This window comes from Photinus pyralis, unplaced genomic scaffold (assembly GCF_008802855.1).
Source record: "Photinus pyralis isolate 1611_PpyrPB1 unplaced genomic scaffold, Ppyr1.3 Ppyr1.4_LG4, whole genome shotgun sequence".
In the NCBI taxonomy this organism is placed as follows: domain Eukaryota; kingdom Metazoa; phylum Arthropoda; class Insecta; order Coleoptera; family Lampyridae; genus Photinus; species Photinus pyralis.
This window is the reverse complement of record NW_022170511.1, coordinates 44,229,005-44,241,985: the sequence shown is the minus strand read 5'-3', so window position 1 is coordinate 44,241,985 and position 12,981 is coordinate 44,229,005. Positions and strand designations below refer to the sequence as shown.

The following is a 12,981-nucleotide window of genomic DNA, read 5'->3' as shown; positions in this document are numbered from 1 at the left end:
GCTCCCTCCGCGAAAAATTGAAAACTGGATCTCTTTTAAGGCGGTACAGTTGAACCCTTTATGGAAATTTTTCCGGAAGGTATAGCTTGTGTTTACCTCGATTGCATTTAAAACTTGCGCCAAATTCTCGAGAAATCACTCGAGCTATGGGCATTAGTGCACAGAGAATAACAAAAAACCAAACTCTACTGCATATTATACCGAAATTGGCATATAATTTCTGACGCAGGTTTTCTACGTACTCGTTCCCCACAGTTTGTTCCTGGCCCGGTCTTGTACCAAGTTTTAAAACACACGGTATCCGGTTCCCTGCCAAATAACGCGGATGCTGGGGCACAACTTTTGGCAGAGACTTCCTCATTGTCCTATTCATGTGTTCTGCCCTTCCTTGGATGTAAAACAGTGATTCAGGTCTTGCGTATGTCTAATAATTGGCACAGTATAACGGTTGGGGGAGTTGGCGCCGCGTTTCCTCAAACCCGCCGCATAAACGGTCAACTGGAAACTAGAAAATACAAGCTTGAGATCTGTCACAGCGGTAGCTCTCTGGGCATTTGCACTTAATCCTTCGTTGCACTTACCAATGGCTGAGCGCCACTCAATTTCTAACTTAACTCTCCCCATACGAAATTGAGAAGACACTAGGGTAGTAATAACAGTAAAAATCAATTTAGGAACCACAAGAAATGTTTAATACCAAAATAATAGTGAGCTCCATTCTCGCATTCAAAACCTGAAATTAATCAAAAGGAAATCTCGGCCGCAGAGCTCGGTATTATATTAATTGATTAATGCCTGATGGGTCTCGCTCTACTCGAAATCTGTTTCTGTAACAGGTACGGAACTTAATCGGCTAGCCACTTCCTAAAGACAACAATATTCGCGGTTCAAACTCGGATCATAATTTAACCGAGATGGCAAAGATATTAAATAGGTACTAATGTTAACAAATTACTAGAATGTGATAGCATTTAACCCGAAAGGGGTGAAATAGTTATTAACTAATACGCTAAAGAGTTACAGATGTTGTCTCTTTGTTGCGGATCGATCCTTGGTATCAAATCTTGTTCATGACCTGTTCACCCATTTCACAGCAAATGGCCGCTCGTTATTAGCAGATGGAAGGTGTGTCAGGGGCGTAGGCACTCACAATTGGTGACCTTAATGCAAGGTATGTAATGTAACGTATCCGTAATTTAAACCGGTACTTGTAATTGAGACTTAAATTAAAAACCCTAAAAGAAATCAAAGATAACTCTCCATCGTTGATGTCAATAAATGCACCTCTTAAATAAGAGGGCTGATAGTAGATGAAGTAGCAATGGAAAAAAATGTCGTACACAAATTACAGCTGGCCCTAACACTTGAATTACGCGAAATGCAAATGGCGGTACTTACGATAAGGCAGAAAAAACGCAATTAAAATCCTCACTATTGGAGTTTATCGGTCCTAGTTACTGCAAAATCTCCAATTTCGCGAATCCAATCGCCAGGGATTAATAAATATTGATGATGGCAATTAAAAAAAATCCATGCGTTCTAACCAACGCTTTCAGCTGTTTTAGTAAAACGAAGTGTAACTTGGTGTTCTCAACAGAAAGGAAGTAAAAGTGACAATTGATAACGACGGAAAATTGCGTGGTTAAAATTGCAACAATAGATGGAGCTATCTATTCAAAATTTACGAGGAGCTTACAAATTTTTGGGTCTCAAATTTAAAAGATATATGGAAAACGGTATATAAGTATAAAATATGGTGCAAGAACCAAAATGTTTAATTTCAAATGATGTTTAAAAAGTTTTATTCAACCACTAAAAGAGATCTAGGGTTTTTAGTTGCATTATATAATAAATAAATAATAAACACTAATTCCAGAACACGAATCATATACAGCTAGTGCAGTGGCTTAACTACAATGCCTCAAAGGTACACAATGAGGACGGGCCCCGACTTAAAAGGGACCCCGACCAAAATATACAAAAATTTAATTCGTTTATACAAGCTCCTTTCAATGATATGCTTTTATTAATTCTTTACATATTTTCCGTTACTAAAGGAAACTTAAAAAAGCGTAATGCAAATGCTGGTTAATGTTTTATTTACGAAGGGCCATGCACCTGCTTTTTTACAGTTTACAATTACAGTCCGAAGAAAATTCTGAATTATTGTTCTGGGAGGGTAAATATAAGTGAAAAATCTGGAGAAATATCTGCAATATACAAAAATTAACAATCCGAGGAAGTAACTCTTGAATTTCAATAATTTAAATCTGACTTTAATCTAATACAACATCTGAATGCCCAACAGTAGCCAACTCAAATAGATTTAAAAGCAACTCCACTCCTTTCCCATTTGTGAAAAATAACATATCGGCTACTCCGAATTAGGTTTTCCTGCAGTTTTCCTAATTCGTAAGGTAAATACCGGAGTAGTATAAAACAACTTAGACCTTCTGCAGAGGCACATCTAAAAAGCATTATGCGGGTCACTCTTTAATTGGGCGCAAGCCTGTTGAGGGTCCAGAACAAGAAACGGATAATAAATAAATAAATATTAAAGAAATCAAAATAAGAGAATAACATTTAAAGTGAAACAATTAAATAACAAGCAAATTCAAGGGTTACATACCCCTAGTTACAAATAGCTGAAGTCAATACAAGTTACCTTTTGTTATTACACAAAGATTGACATTTAAAGTTCGAACAAAATCAAGGACTCTTACTGAACGCAGAAAGCGGTGACTCTAAATTCTATAATGGACCTGTGCATCAATGAATTACAAAATGCAAAATCAGCAAAGCCAAATCAAGACACTATTTTCTACAGATACAGATTAACATCGTTTAAAAATTGCTCATATAAGGAAAGACCCCCAAATATTTTTGATGACGAGCCTCGAAAATTTTAATATTGATTAAATAATCTAAAAAACATCAATTTGTTAATAATCCTAAAGCTTTGTTCGGGGCTTCGAATAAGGATCGTTCTGGAATTGCGATTGCAGGAGTCTCATGAATGTCTACGTGCATTTAGGTTGACTTTATCGCAAATCTGCGGGAGTTCGAAATTTAAATAAAACATTTCCTTCCATTCTCGCGCATAGAATTTCTAAAGATCCATTGCAAATCAAAAATGAAGCCTTATATTATTCCATTTCCTTCATGCATTGTTCATGAAGTCGCATACGGTCGGTACTCAATTAAAAGCATTTAAATATTTGATGCGATGTATGAAATATCTAAGGTTTGTGACCTGGGCCTGAACATTTTGTACAAGAAAGCTGATTGCGTGTAAATATTTTAGTCCCTATAAAACAGTAACTTTTATTGCCGGTGCCGCGGATAAAAAAAATATTTCGGAGTGAATCAATACGGCACTTCTCGGGAAGGCGGAAATGGAAAATCAGCCCGATGGCCGATAATTTGACTGGTAAAAATCGGTCACGGCATCGATTTTGGGGCACTTCAAATCTTGCTTAGATATTTAGGGGGATGACCCGGATCACAATGTGGCAGTTGCACGAATTCGGCTTGCGGGGATGGCTTAACATAGCCGACATGCAGATAAGGCTAAATCCCAATACGAAAATGTCTAAAACAACGTTAATTCGCGCGGTGTGGATTAGTAATATCAAATAATCATACAAACGCACGCTGGCATGCTGCGGTTTTACCAAGATCTGGCTCCAGGACGAATTACATTACGCCGCCATACTCCACGGGGTATAGAGAAGGTATTTAATTAATAGACGCTTCGTCTTCCGCTGCGCCGCTAACGTCGTTTATTTTCAGCGCGCCTCGACTAAAACATTTATTTACTTACGATTCAATTGCAATCAAATTTTTACTGCGAAAGGTATAAGGGCGGTTTTATGCGCTTTTCGGAGGGGAAGCCGCGCTTTGCTCATATTTTATTTACGAGCCAGTATATTTAATTCAGATATTAGGCTCTTTATTAAACCATTTAAAGCTGACCGTACACTCGTTTCCGGAAGCGGTGGCTTTTTAATGCAAATCGAAAGCGCGCCAGGCTTTCCCGACGCATGGTGGAAAAAGGCGGTGTCCATTATCAACCGAAATATATACCTACGTGTCGATTGCCGTTAAGTGGTTTGTGTGCATACTGCAGCAATCAGATTAAAATTTAAATTATGGCCTGTAACTAAGATATGGTCTTATCTAAAATTACGATCAGGCGAAATTTTAACCTGGGGACTCATAAATTTCGGCGGCAACTATATTTATATCATCACGTTAACGAGATGATTTATGAGACATAAAATTTAGTATGTTGAGCGATAGTGAATCCGATTAACTCCGTACGTTTTTCGCTGATTGATGGATGGACGGATGGAGGTTTCGCGAGCAAAGGAAAGAGGAGTCTCACAACTGACAATTCGTGTACAACCAATACAAGTAATTGATTTCGGAGATTTTATTTAGGACGGGCGGCGGCATTATTTATGATCCGGCCATTTCCTAGATCACCGGCCGAAGCGTGGGCCCATTACGTGGACAGTTGCGGCGAGCCATATCACTCCACCAAAGTGCCCTGGGGAGAGTGATTTGCTACGGTATTAAGAAAGATTGACCCCCTTACCTACGACTAAATCGATAACGCGGGAAATGCTTAATAAAATTTTGACTTGGCACAAACTTGCCGAAAAAAAAAACAGTTATTTAATCCAGAATTACGAAGATTTCCGAGGGCGGACGAAATCTGGCGGTGACTCCCTAACCCGTGGACGCGGGATCAATACGTGGCCCTTACGAGAGGATACCTACCAAAAAAAGTGGAAGCAATTACTCAGTAATACCTTGTTTAATCGCGAACGATTCCAATTCCAATTTGTTTACGAACGAAAAAACGCCGCAATAATTATTAATATTTAACCGCAAGCGGTGACGCCGAAGTGTTAATAATCTGATTACAAGCACGGCCGGTCAAAGTTATATTTAGTTCGCGCAAAAAGTCTAAAACCAATTTCGCAAAATTGAGCGAGAAAATCTCGGAGACGTCCCCAATCGATTTCGCCTGTTAAATTTTTCATCTATATATATTTGTGAAAGGCCCCTCACTTTTCAGCTCGACCGTAGTTTAATCCCTCGCGTAATTAGTTCGTAGGTGGTTTAACCTTCTTATTAGTAAACCAAGATTTTCGAAACCTTTCTAAACGAGTCATTAACTCCAAGCTAACTAGAACGCTGGCTAAACTTAAAGAAGGTAGAATCGTAGAGAAAGGGACTAACTAGCTGAACGTTTAATCATCTGAAATGCGGAACTTTAGATAATCCGCAAGGACCCCCTCCTGATGAACGCGCGATTTGTCTTGTTAAAAATTATTTACGTTATTTCGAACCCTTTTGGGCGATTATTTCACATGCAGTAGAGTATCACTTCAGTGGGAGTGATTTAAAGTGCCATAAAGCTGATTTGCGATTGCATAATGTGGCAGTGTAAACATGGTTTGATTACGCCACTTCGTCTAATTAAAAAATAGGGTAGAGCGAAGTTCCTCCAACTTTAATTGCCGACTTGGTCGTCTTAAACCCAAATTTTTGTTTGTTCTCTTTTTAAATTGCTCATCAATTAGTACGTATACCGCTGAAATTCCACTCCTTCAGCTTGTTTTTAATGTAGACTTTAAGGAATAGTAGAAGATGTGGCAGTATCCGAGGCATTTTCCAAGCAAACGGAGAACTAAAATTTGTACCTCTCAATCTTTTCAGTAATCCAACAGTATAAGCGTCAGAAGGGGTTTTATATCTCATCCCCTTTGGCGGAGTGGACACCTTCTTGGAAAATTTCAATCACATAATGAATTTGAATATGGTAAATGAAAAAAATGAGTTAACAAAATTTTACATGTTAGTGATATATGACAATTTTATTGACAATTAATGCATAGGCTTTGTTACATGGATAACATATTTTAAAAATTTCTTCGAAATCAATTTAAGAACTCCTATTATTTGTTTATAAATGAGTAACAAATAAAATATTGTACATTGTACGCTAAGTAATAGTTTTTACCTGAAACCGTCAAGAAAATCTAAATTTCAGGGCTATTTTGACATTAGAAAGTTGATCTTTACCTGACTAGTACTGTAATATTTTTGCCTGGCGCCCATTACAGTCCTAGTACATGCAAAATAACAATTAGATCATTCATTGAATAAGTTATTCAATCAACGATTGGATAATTATAATGCAGACTATGTGGATATTTTTAAATATTAATATACCTACACAAAGGATAATGGTTTTTTATTACGAACAATTAATGGAATTGTGTGGAAGTCCTTTAGTTTTGCGCCAGTCATTAAAAGGTTTCTACGCCTTTTCGTACCTTTTTTTTGACTTTGTGGGGAGCGAATATTTCACTACAGCGGCCGCAGCTTCGGCTACATTATAACAACGTCTTGCATAGGTGGTACTCTTCTTCACTGATACCTGCTTTTGTACCTAGTTATAAAGACTGTATAGTTGAAAAGTACAAAGTATAAACTGAAAACTGCGTTAAAATGACACTGACTGTTTTAATTATTTTGAAATCTCTATGGAAACAATTAAATAAAGTGATTTTAGCATGCGTGATTAGGTATCAAAATTTCACACATGAATTAATTTAATTTGGAAAAGTTTTCTACATGTTGCGGTTTCAGGTAAAATTTTATACATAATATGTCATGAAAGTGAGTCTACCTGACTTGGAGGCATTAAAGAGATAAAAAACAGCTTATGTACCTAATAAGAGGCATTTTACTTACCAAATTTAAAAGATTCGCCATGAGATTTTGTACTTCCTACGTTATAACCCCTAAAGGCCATTCCGGCTAGAAACCAATTTCGAAAAAAAATTCACTGGGCTGTAACTTTTGAACTAGTAGCCCAATCTTGGAACTGTTTGAAATTGTGGATTCTACAGGCCACATTCTATAAGAAAATTTTTTTTCCGGGTCGATCTGAGACAATTTTTTTTTCGTGCCTCAAAAAAAGGCAGTGTATAACCTTCCTTTTTCCCAAAAATCGACTACCCCAAAATTTCTCGGGAAAACACTTTTTCTTATTAATTTTGGTGCGTAGAATCCAAAACAATTCGTACTTTTTCGATCAGACTTCTCAATCAAAAGTTATAGACTTAGAAACCAATTTCGAAAGAAAATTCAAAGGGCTGTAACTTTTGAACTAGTAGCCCAATCTTGGAACTGTTTGAAATTATGGATTCTACAGCCCACATTCTATAAGAAAATTTTTTTTCCTGGTCGATTTGAGACAATTTCTTTTTCTGGGCTCAACAAAAGGCAGTGTATAACCTTCCTTTTTTACCAAAAATCGACTACACGAAAATTTCTCGGGAAAACACTTTTTCTTATTAATTTGGGTGCGTAGAATCCAAATCAATTCGTACTTTTTCGATCAGACTTCTCAATCAAAAGGTATAGACTAGAAACCAATTTCGAAAGAAAATTCAAAGGGCTGTAACTTTTGAACTAGTAGCCCAATCTTGGAACTGTTTGAAATTATGGATTCTACAGGCCACATTCTATAAGAAAAATTTTTTTTCCGGGTCGATCTGAGACAATTTTTTTTTCGGGGCTCAAAAAAAGGCAGTGTATAACCTTCGTTTTTTACCAAAAATCGACTACACCAAAATTTCTCGGAAAAACACTTTTTCTTATTAATTTGGGTGCGTAGAATCCAAATCAATTCGTACTTTTTCGATCAGACTTCTTAATCAAAAGTTATAGACTAGAAACCAATTCCCATCTCTGCCGCAGATCAAAAATTCACCTCAACTCAGGTTCGAACACCCGACCTCCGGTTTTGTAGTCCAACTAAGCTACAAAGCCGTCGTGTTAAAGGAGTTGGAGTGAGAAATTACAGTGAGTGATGTTACGAAGTCAAGAATTCTAATCAGTATTTAGAATAATGAATCGGTGCTGTATAAATCTGATATTTTGAACAAGTATGTACAGGGTAATCCTAATATACACTGTGTCCAAGATAAGGATGTCTATCATTGAGATCCCGGAAACCAAAGAAGATAGTCAAATTAGGGAAAAGTTGTGCAATTGTAGGGTTAATAGGTAACATGCAGTAAAGAAAACCTGAAAATTCCCATTACTTCTGAAGATGTGCCAGAAAATTACCGATTTTGTTTTTATTTTCTTCTGATTCTCCTATTATCTATCGTACAAATGTCCTGGAAAATAGCAAAATTTTACCGATATTTCGCATGAATATTACAGCAGTGTTCATCCAGAAGACAGCATTCAGGGATGGTCCCCACAGTCTCTCAATTGTGCGGCGACTTTACCAGAAAACCCTATTGGCTTTTTCGGCTTTGAACTGGATATGCTTGCTTCAATTCAGTTCTTATCCTCATCTTTATCTTGGACACAGTGTAGAAGCATACATAATACGTACATATTCCTCGATTACTCTCAGAGTACGCCTACAAACAATATAACGGGTGTTCCAAAATACACGCAAGAAGTAATTTTAGTAGAAAATACAGGTTTTAAATTAATAATGGCGAACTATACACAGTAGAAATTTGTATATATCCGGTGATCAAACATGATTATGACCATAAAAGAATATGAATGGATCAACATGACGGATTTAATAAAATTAAGACACCTCCGTAAAACATTACTTGCAAACTCAAAGATACATTGTGTCAATTTGAAAACTTACCACCCTAAATATACGAGTCGCAACAAAAAATTTACAGAAAAACAAAAACACTTAACGGGGATATATTATAGGCTGTTCGTGGATTAAATTGGATCAGCTCTTTCATAGGGAGCAGAAGTAACCCTTAAAATTTAAGAGATGGTAGATTGAGTGACACCTCAAAGGCCATTCACATGTCTTTTAAAAAAATATTTGCTTTATACTTATTGTTTCTCTTCAATAGTTTAAGAGAAATCAAGCCAGAACCGTACTTAAAATAAAGTATAAGCATATAAGCATTGGAACTTCTATTTTATTATACCTGAATCACAATCGCCGTTTTGAACACTCAAATGCCTGCGAAATTAGACCTTTAAAACACACGTGCTTTAAAGTATGACTTTTTAAACTGTCATCTGGGGCTGAAATAAAAAAATCTTCCTAGGTCGCTTTTATTGGATTTGGATTTTACACCTACCAACTTTTCTGTAGATTTTATAACAATCCATTTAATGGACGGTGTATTATCTTTTTCAACCGAAATCGTTTTATAAGACGGTAATAGACAAACGTCAAGTGGAATTAAGAACACACACCCCACTTTAATTAGACATATATTCGAGTATAACGTCAATGTGATCATTGTATTTCCCTTATTTTTTAATTATATTGCAGTTATAATAAAAAATATTATAAGAAACACGTGTGTCTTTAAAGATTTGATTATACACTTGTCTTTATTATAATATTTGAAATGCTGCCTATTTGAAAAACTTGTGCCGAAATTCGTTTACATATTACCTATTATATTATATGACAAATCTTGAATTTGTGTTTTATAAACCAACTGATTTAAGATGGTCCCATAGAAATAAACCTAAAGGTGATCGGTTACTGTAATAATCAAGGGTAGTTAGAATTACAAGCACATTACCATTGCACAGGGTGGTTCAAATTCGTGACTTCCCATTGAGATCTCCCTAAAAAAACGCATTTGAAATTTTTGAAAAATTTTCGACAATAACATCACCGAAAACTGCAAATGTCAAATTGCGTTTCCATTTTCCCTAGCTTAAACAGTCTGAGATGGACGGTTCTCGGTGGGCTTTTTTTCGGAGAATCTGAATTTTGAATCAGAATTTCCACAACGCGCTAGACGTAAAAGCTACAGGCTTACTACTTACTTATTTGCTATGGACGCCATATTGGATTTTTGCGGAATGAGGGCAAAAAAGAAAATCGTTTGAATGCATCGCCATCATAGCCATGATTCTCAGAAAAAAGTGACCATAGAAGGTGCTAACGGGAACCGTCCATTTCCGACCGTTGAAAATGGGGAAGTAGGGAAAAACAAATTTTGACATTTTCAGTTTTTCGGTAAAAAATTTCAACGCGTTTTTTTAGTCACAAAACTTGCCTCCATTTAACCTACACTGTATCTCTCACCCTTACGGAGATCCCAATGGTGAGTTACAAATTTGAACCACCCTGTACAGCAACGCAAGCAAGTATTTCACTTCTACACGGAAATCATCAGTAAAGTGACACATGTATCTATCTATTGGTCGTAATTCTAGAAGTATTTTATTTTCATTTTATTTATGAAAACATTGAAACTTTTTGGCGCCGTTACTAATAAGGGCAATGCAGGTTTTCACGTATTTCTGAACGTTCTTGTAATTTTTATCATTTTTGGATACCTAACCAAAATAAAAGCTGTTAAATTATAGAGGGTAATATCAAATGGAGTGGGTACAATATAGTTATAAACAAATAGGAGGGTGTATTAATAAACAAGTTATATAATGCAGATCAGTATTTCATGAGCAAAGTTTAGAATTATCGATCTCACGAGTAGTGTAACTCAAAATAGACTAGAGCCTGCACATTTACACTATAACAGAAAGCTTTTAGTGAAAATTTAAAGTCTCTAGCAATTGCTGAGATCTCAGCCGGACAGCCAGCCGTAACGAATATAATAGCGTATTTTTTCCAAAAATGCGCTAAAAATAAATAAATAGTACAAGTATTCATTTTGTATCGCTTACTACAGCGGTTGTGAAGATTGCGAAGGTACTCCCACGAGAAAAGGAGTCAAATTTAGACAATGGTCACGGTGAATGACATTACAGGTAGCATATGCTTCTACGTTCTAGTAAAATGATTCGATGCAAAAGCTAGAGTCCTTATTACAAATATTTGACCACTTTTTATCTATTTCTATTATACAGGGTGTTCATTTTAAAACTTCCCACCACGGATTTATCTTATCCACCCTTCCGCCCTCTGCCCCCCAGGATCATTCCCTTAAAAATTTTAAATGACAAGTGGTATCGAGTAGTAGCTTGTTTGAAAGTCCTTTATTTTGACGTTTGATTTTTTTAAATCGGTCGATTCGTTTTCGAAATCGACGAAAAATTTCCCTAAATCGTTAACAGATTTACAATTTTAATTTTATTCTGAGAAGTGAACAAATTTCTAACACTAATCGAAATTTGATTTTAAAAAAAGTTGGACAGTGGCGACTCGTGCTGACCGTAACATCCCGCTCGCGCCGTCTCTGGTTGTTTTCCTGTGATAATCCGAAACATATAAAGTTATTTATATAGTTATCATAATGTGCATTATCTCATTTCCTGCAATTTCAAATAATGTACTAATTGAGTTGCTCTTCTTATCTACGCGCCATTGATTTCTTCCTAGTTGCTAGCTGCAGTTATTGGTGGAATATTTCGGGGTAAGTTGAAAAGGTTTTTTTTTAAATACGCTGCCATGAATGCTAGAATTTGTTCATTTTTCACGATATGCGCTCTGAGAGGATTAAATGTATCTATAGCCGTAGAGGGCGACCTAACAAAAAGGGTGGGCAAATCCAATCTGCGGACTGGTAATAGGTTTAGGCCAATATTCTTTTGTTGCGTTATTTTGGCCTTAGATAATAAGTCTAATTTCGTGCGCGAAGATATTTTTTAATTAAATTCGAATGAGTTGTCGCTCATCGGCTTACCGGGCGTTAATGAAGGAGGGTGTGGGAGTCGGTGGTCCGCTTTAGGTAGTAATTAAAAGATAGGGGTAGGTATGTTAAAATGAAATCGGTAATCTCCGGCACGCGCTTTTTATGTGCATTGAATCTGGGAGATTTGGTAGATAATTTGACGTCGTCTCTCTTATCAGTTGTTGACGAGCGGGTGCGGGCGGCCTCCCTGTATTTTTATGCAGAACACACTGTGAACGTGAAGTTACATTATTGTATACACTATGGAAGTTGAACATTCTTTATATGTGTCGCACGTGCTGAACAGATGACGCAATCACTCCTAGCTGCAAACCCCAGTAAAATAGGAGGTCTTATCTTGGCGTATCAATCACAAACGCTCCCTCAGAATCCGAGCACCAGTTCAGTTCAATGCTGAATACTGCAATACGTGTCAATCTTTGTCCATTATTAATTTTACAGCTAAGGTAAGGGACGAACGAAAGCAATTGCCTGATGATGATGGATTACTCTTCGGTGGCCCACAAAACGCCATTTGCATATTAATGAAAAGGGATCTCGAGGGTGAATTTTTTCTTGATTTTGCCGGATTAACTCTTTTCCGGGAGAATTCCGAAACTCGTCTCGGTTATAATAAAAAAACGAAAGATTCGCATCGGCATAAATAATTCAATTTATCGAGGGTTGCACACGCGACGTCGTAATTCCAAGTGTGCGTTACAGCGACAATCGGCGCAAGCGGATTTACGTACGAAGGGAGTCTTAAGGTGTGCATGAAATAAGCTCTATGACTCAAGTTGTCGTTGTCGGCAATCATCCCGCTCTATTCTCTTGGGTGGCCTTAAAGTTCGCTCTTCGCATCATCGCTCATCTCGGAAAATCGTGTCACAGTCAGCCTACTTTTGTTGCCTTATGGCACACTTGGTCCCCGCGTCAGTTCTTTCTAGATTCCTCTGGAGGTTGCGCTGACGTAATTCGAACGATCCTCCCGAGACTGTACATGATTGCTGATAGATGCCGCATGAATACAATGTGTAGAATACTTATTCGCATTGTCACGTGAAAAGATAAAATCCCCCGACGCTCAAAAATCAAAAAAAAAAAAACTTTCCGAGACGCAGATTCGCGAACGCGTAATATGCATATTTTAGCCAAATTCGATTACAAATTTGTATTGTCCAAGGAGAGATTTGACAAAATTTCCCGACATTTTTCCACAATTAGATTACAAGTTTTTTCTTTTGCCCAAAGGGAAACCTCAATTTGCATAACGTTTCCGCGTTTGTTTATCTCGGAAAGTACC

At 37.0% G+C, this 12,981-nt stretch overlaps 1 protein-coding gene across 5 annotated transcripts in view; it reads left to right on the top strand.

The window, feature by feature from the left end:
- Positions 1-1,149: 1,149 nt before the first annotated feature.
- Positions 1,150-12,981, top strand: part of LOC116167613 (teneurin-m) — a 93,575-nt gene continuing 81,743 nt past the window's right edge. For all 5 annotated transcript variants that reach the window (XM_031483012.1, XM_031483009.1, XM_031483010.1 and 2 more), the window contains exon 1: positions 1,150-1,171. In XM_031483012.1, the coding sequence (XP_031338872.1) occupies positions 1,165-1,171 (7 nt within the window). In that variant the 5' untranslated portion in view covers positions 1,150-1,164. The remainder of the gene's footprint in view (positions 1,172-12,981) is intronic.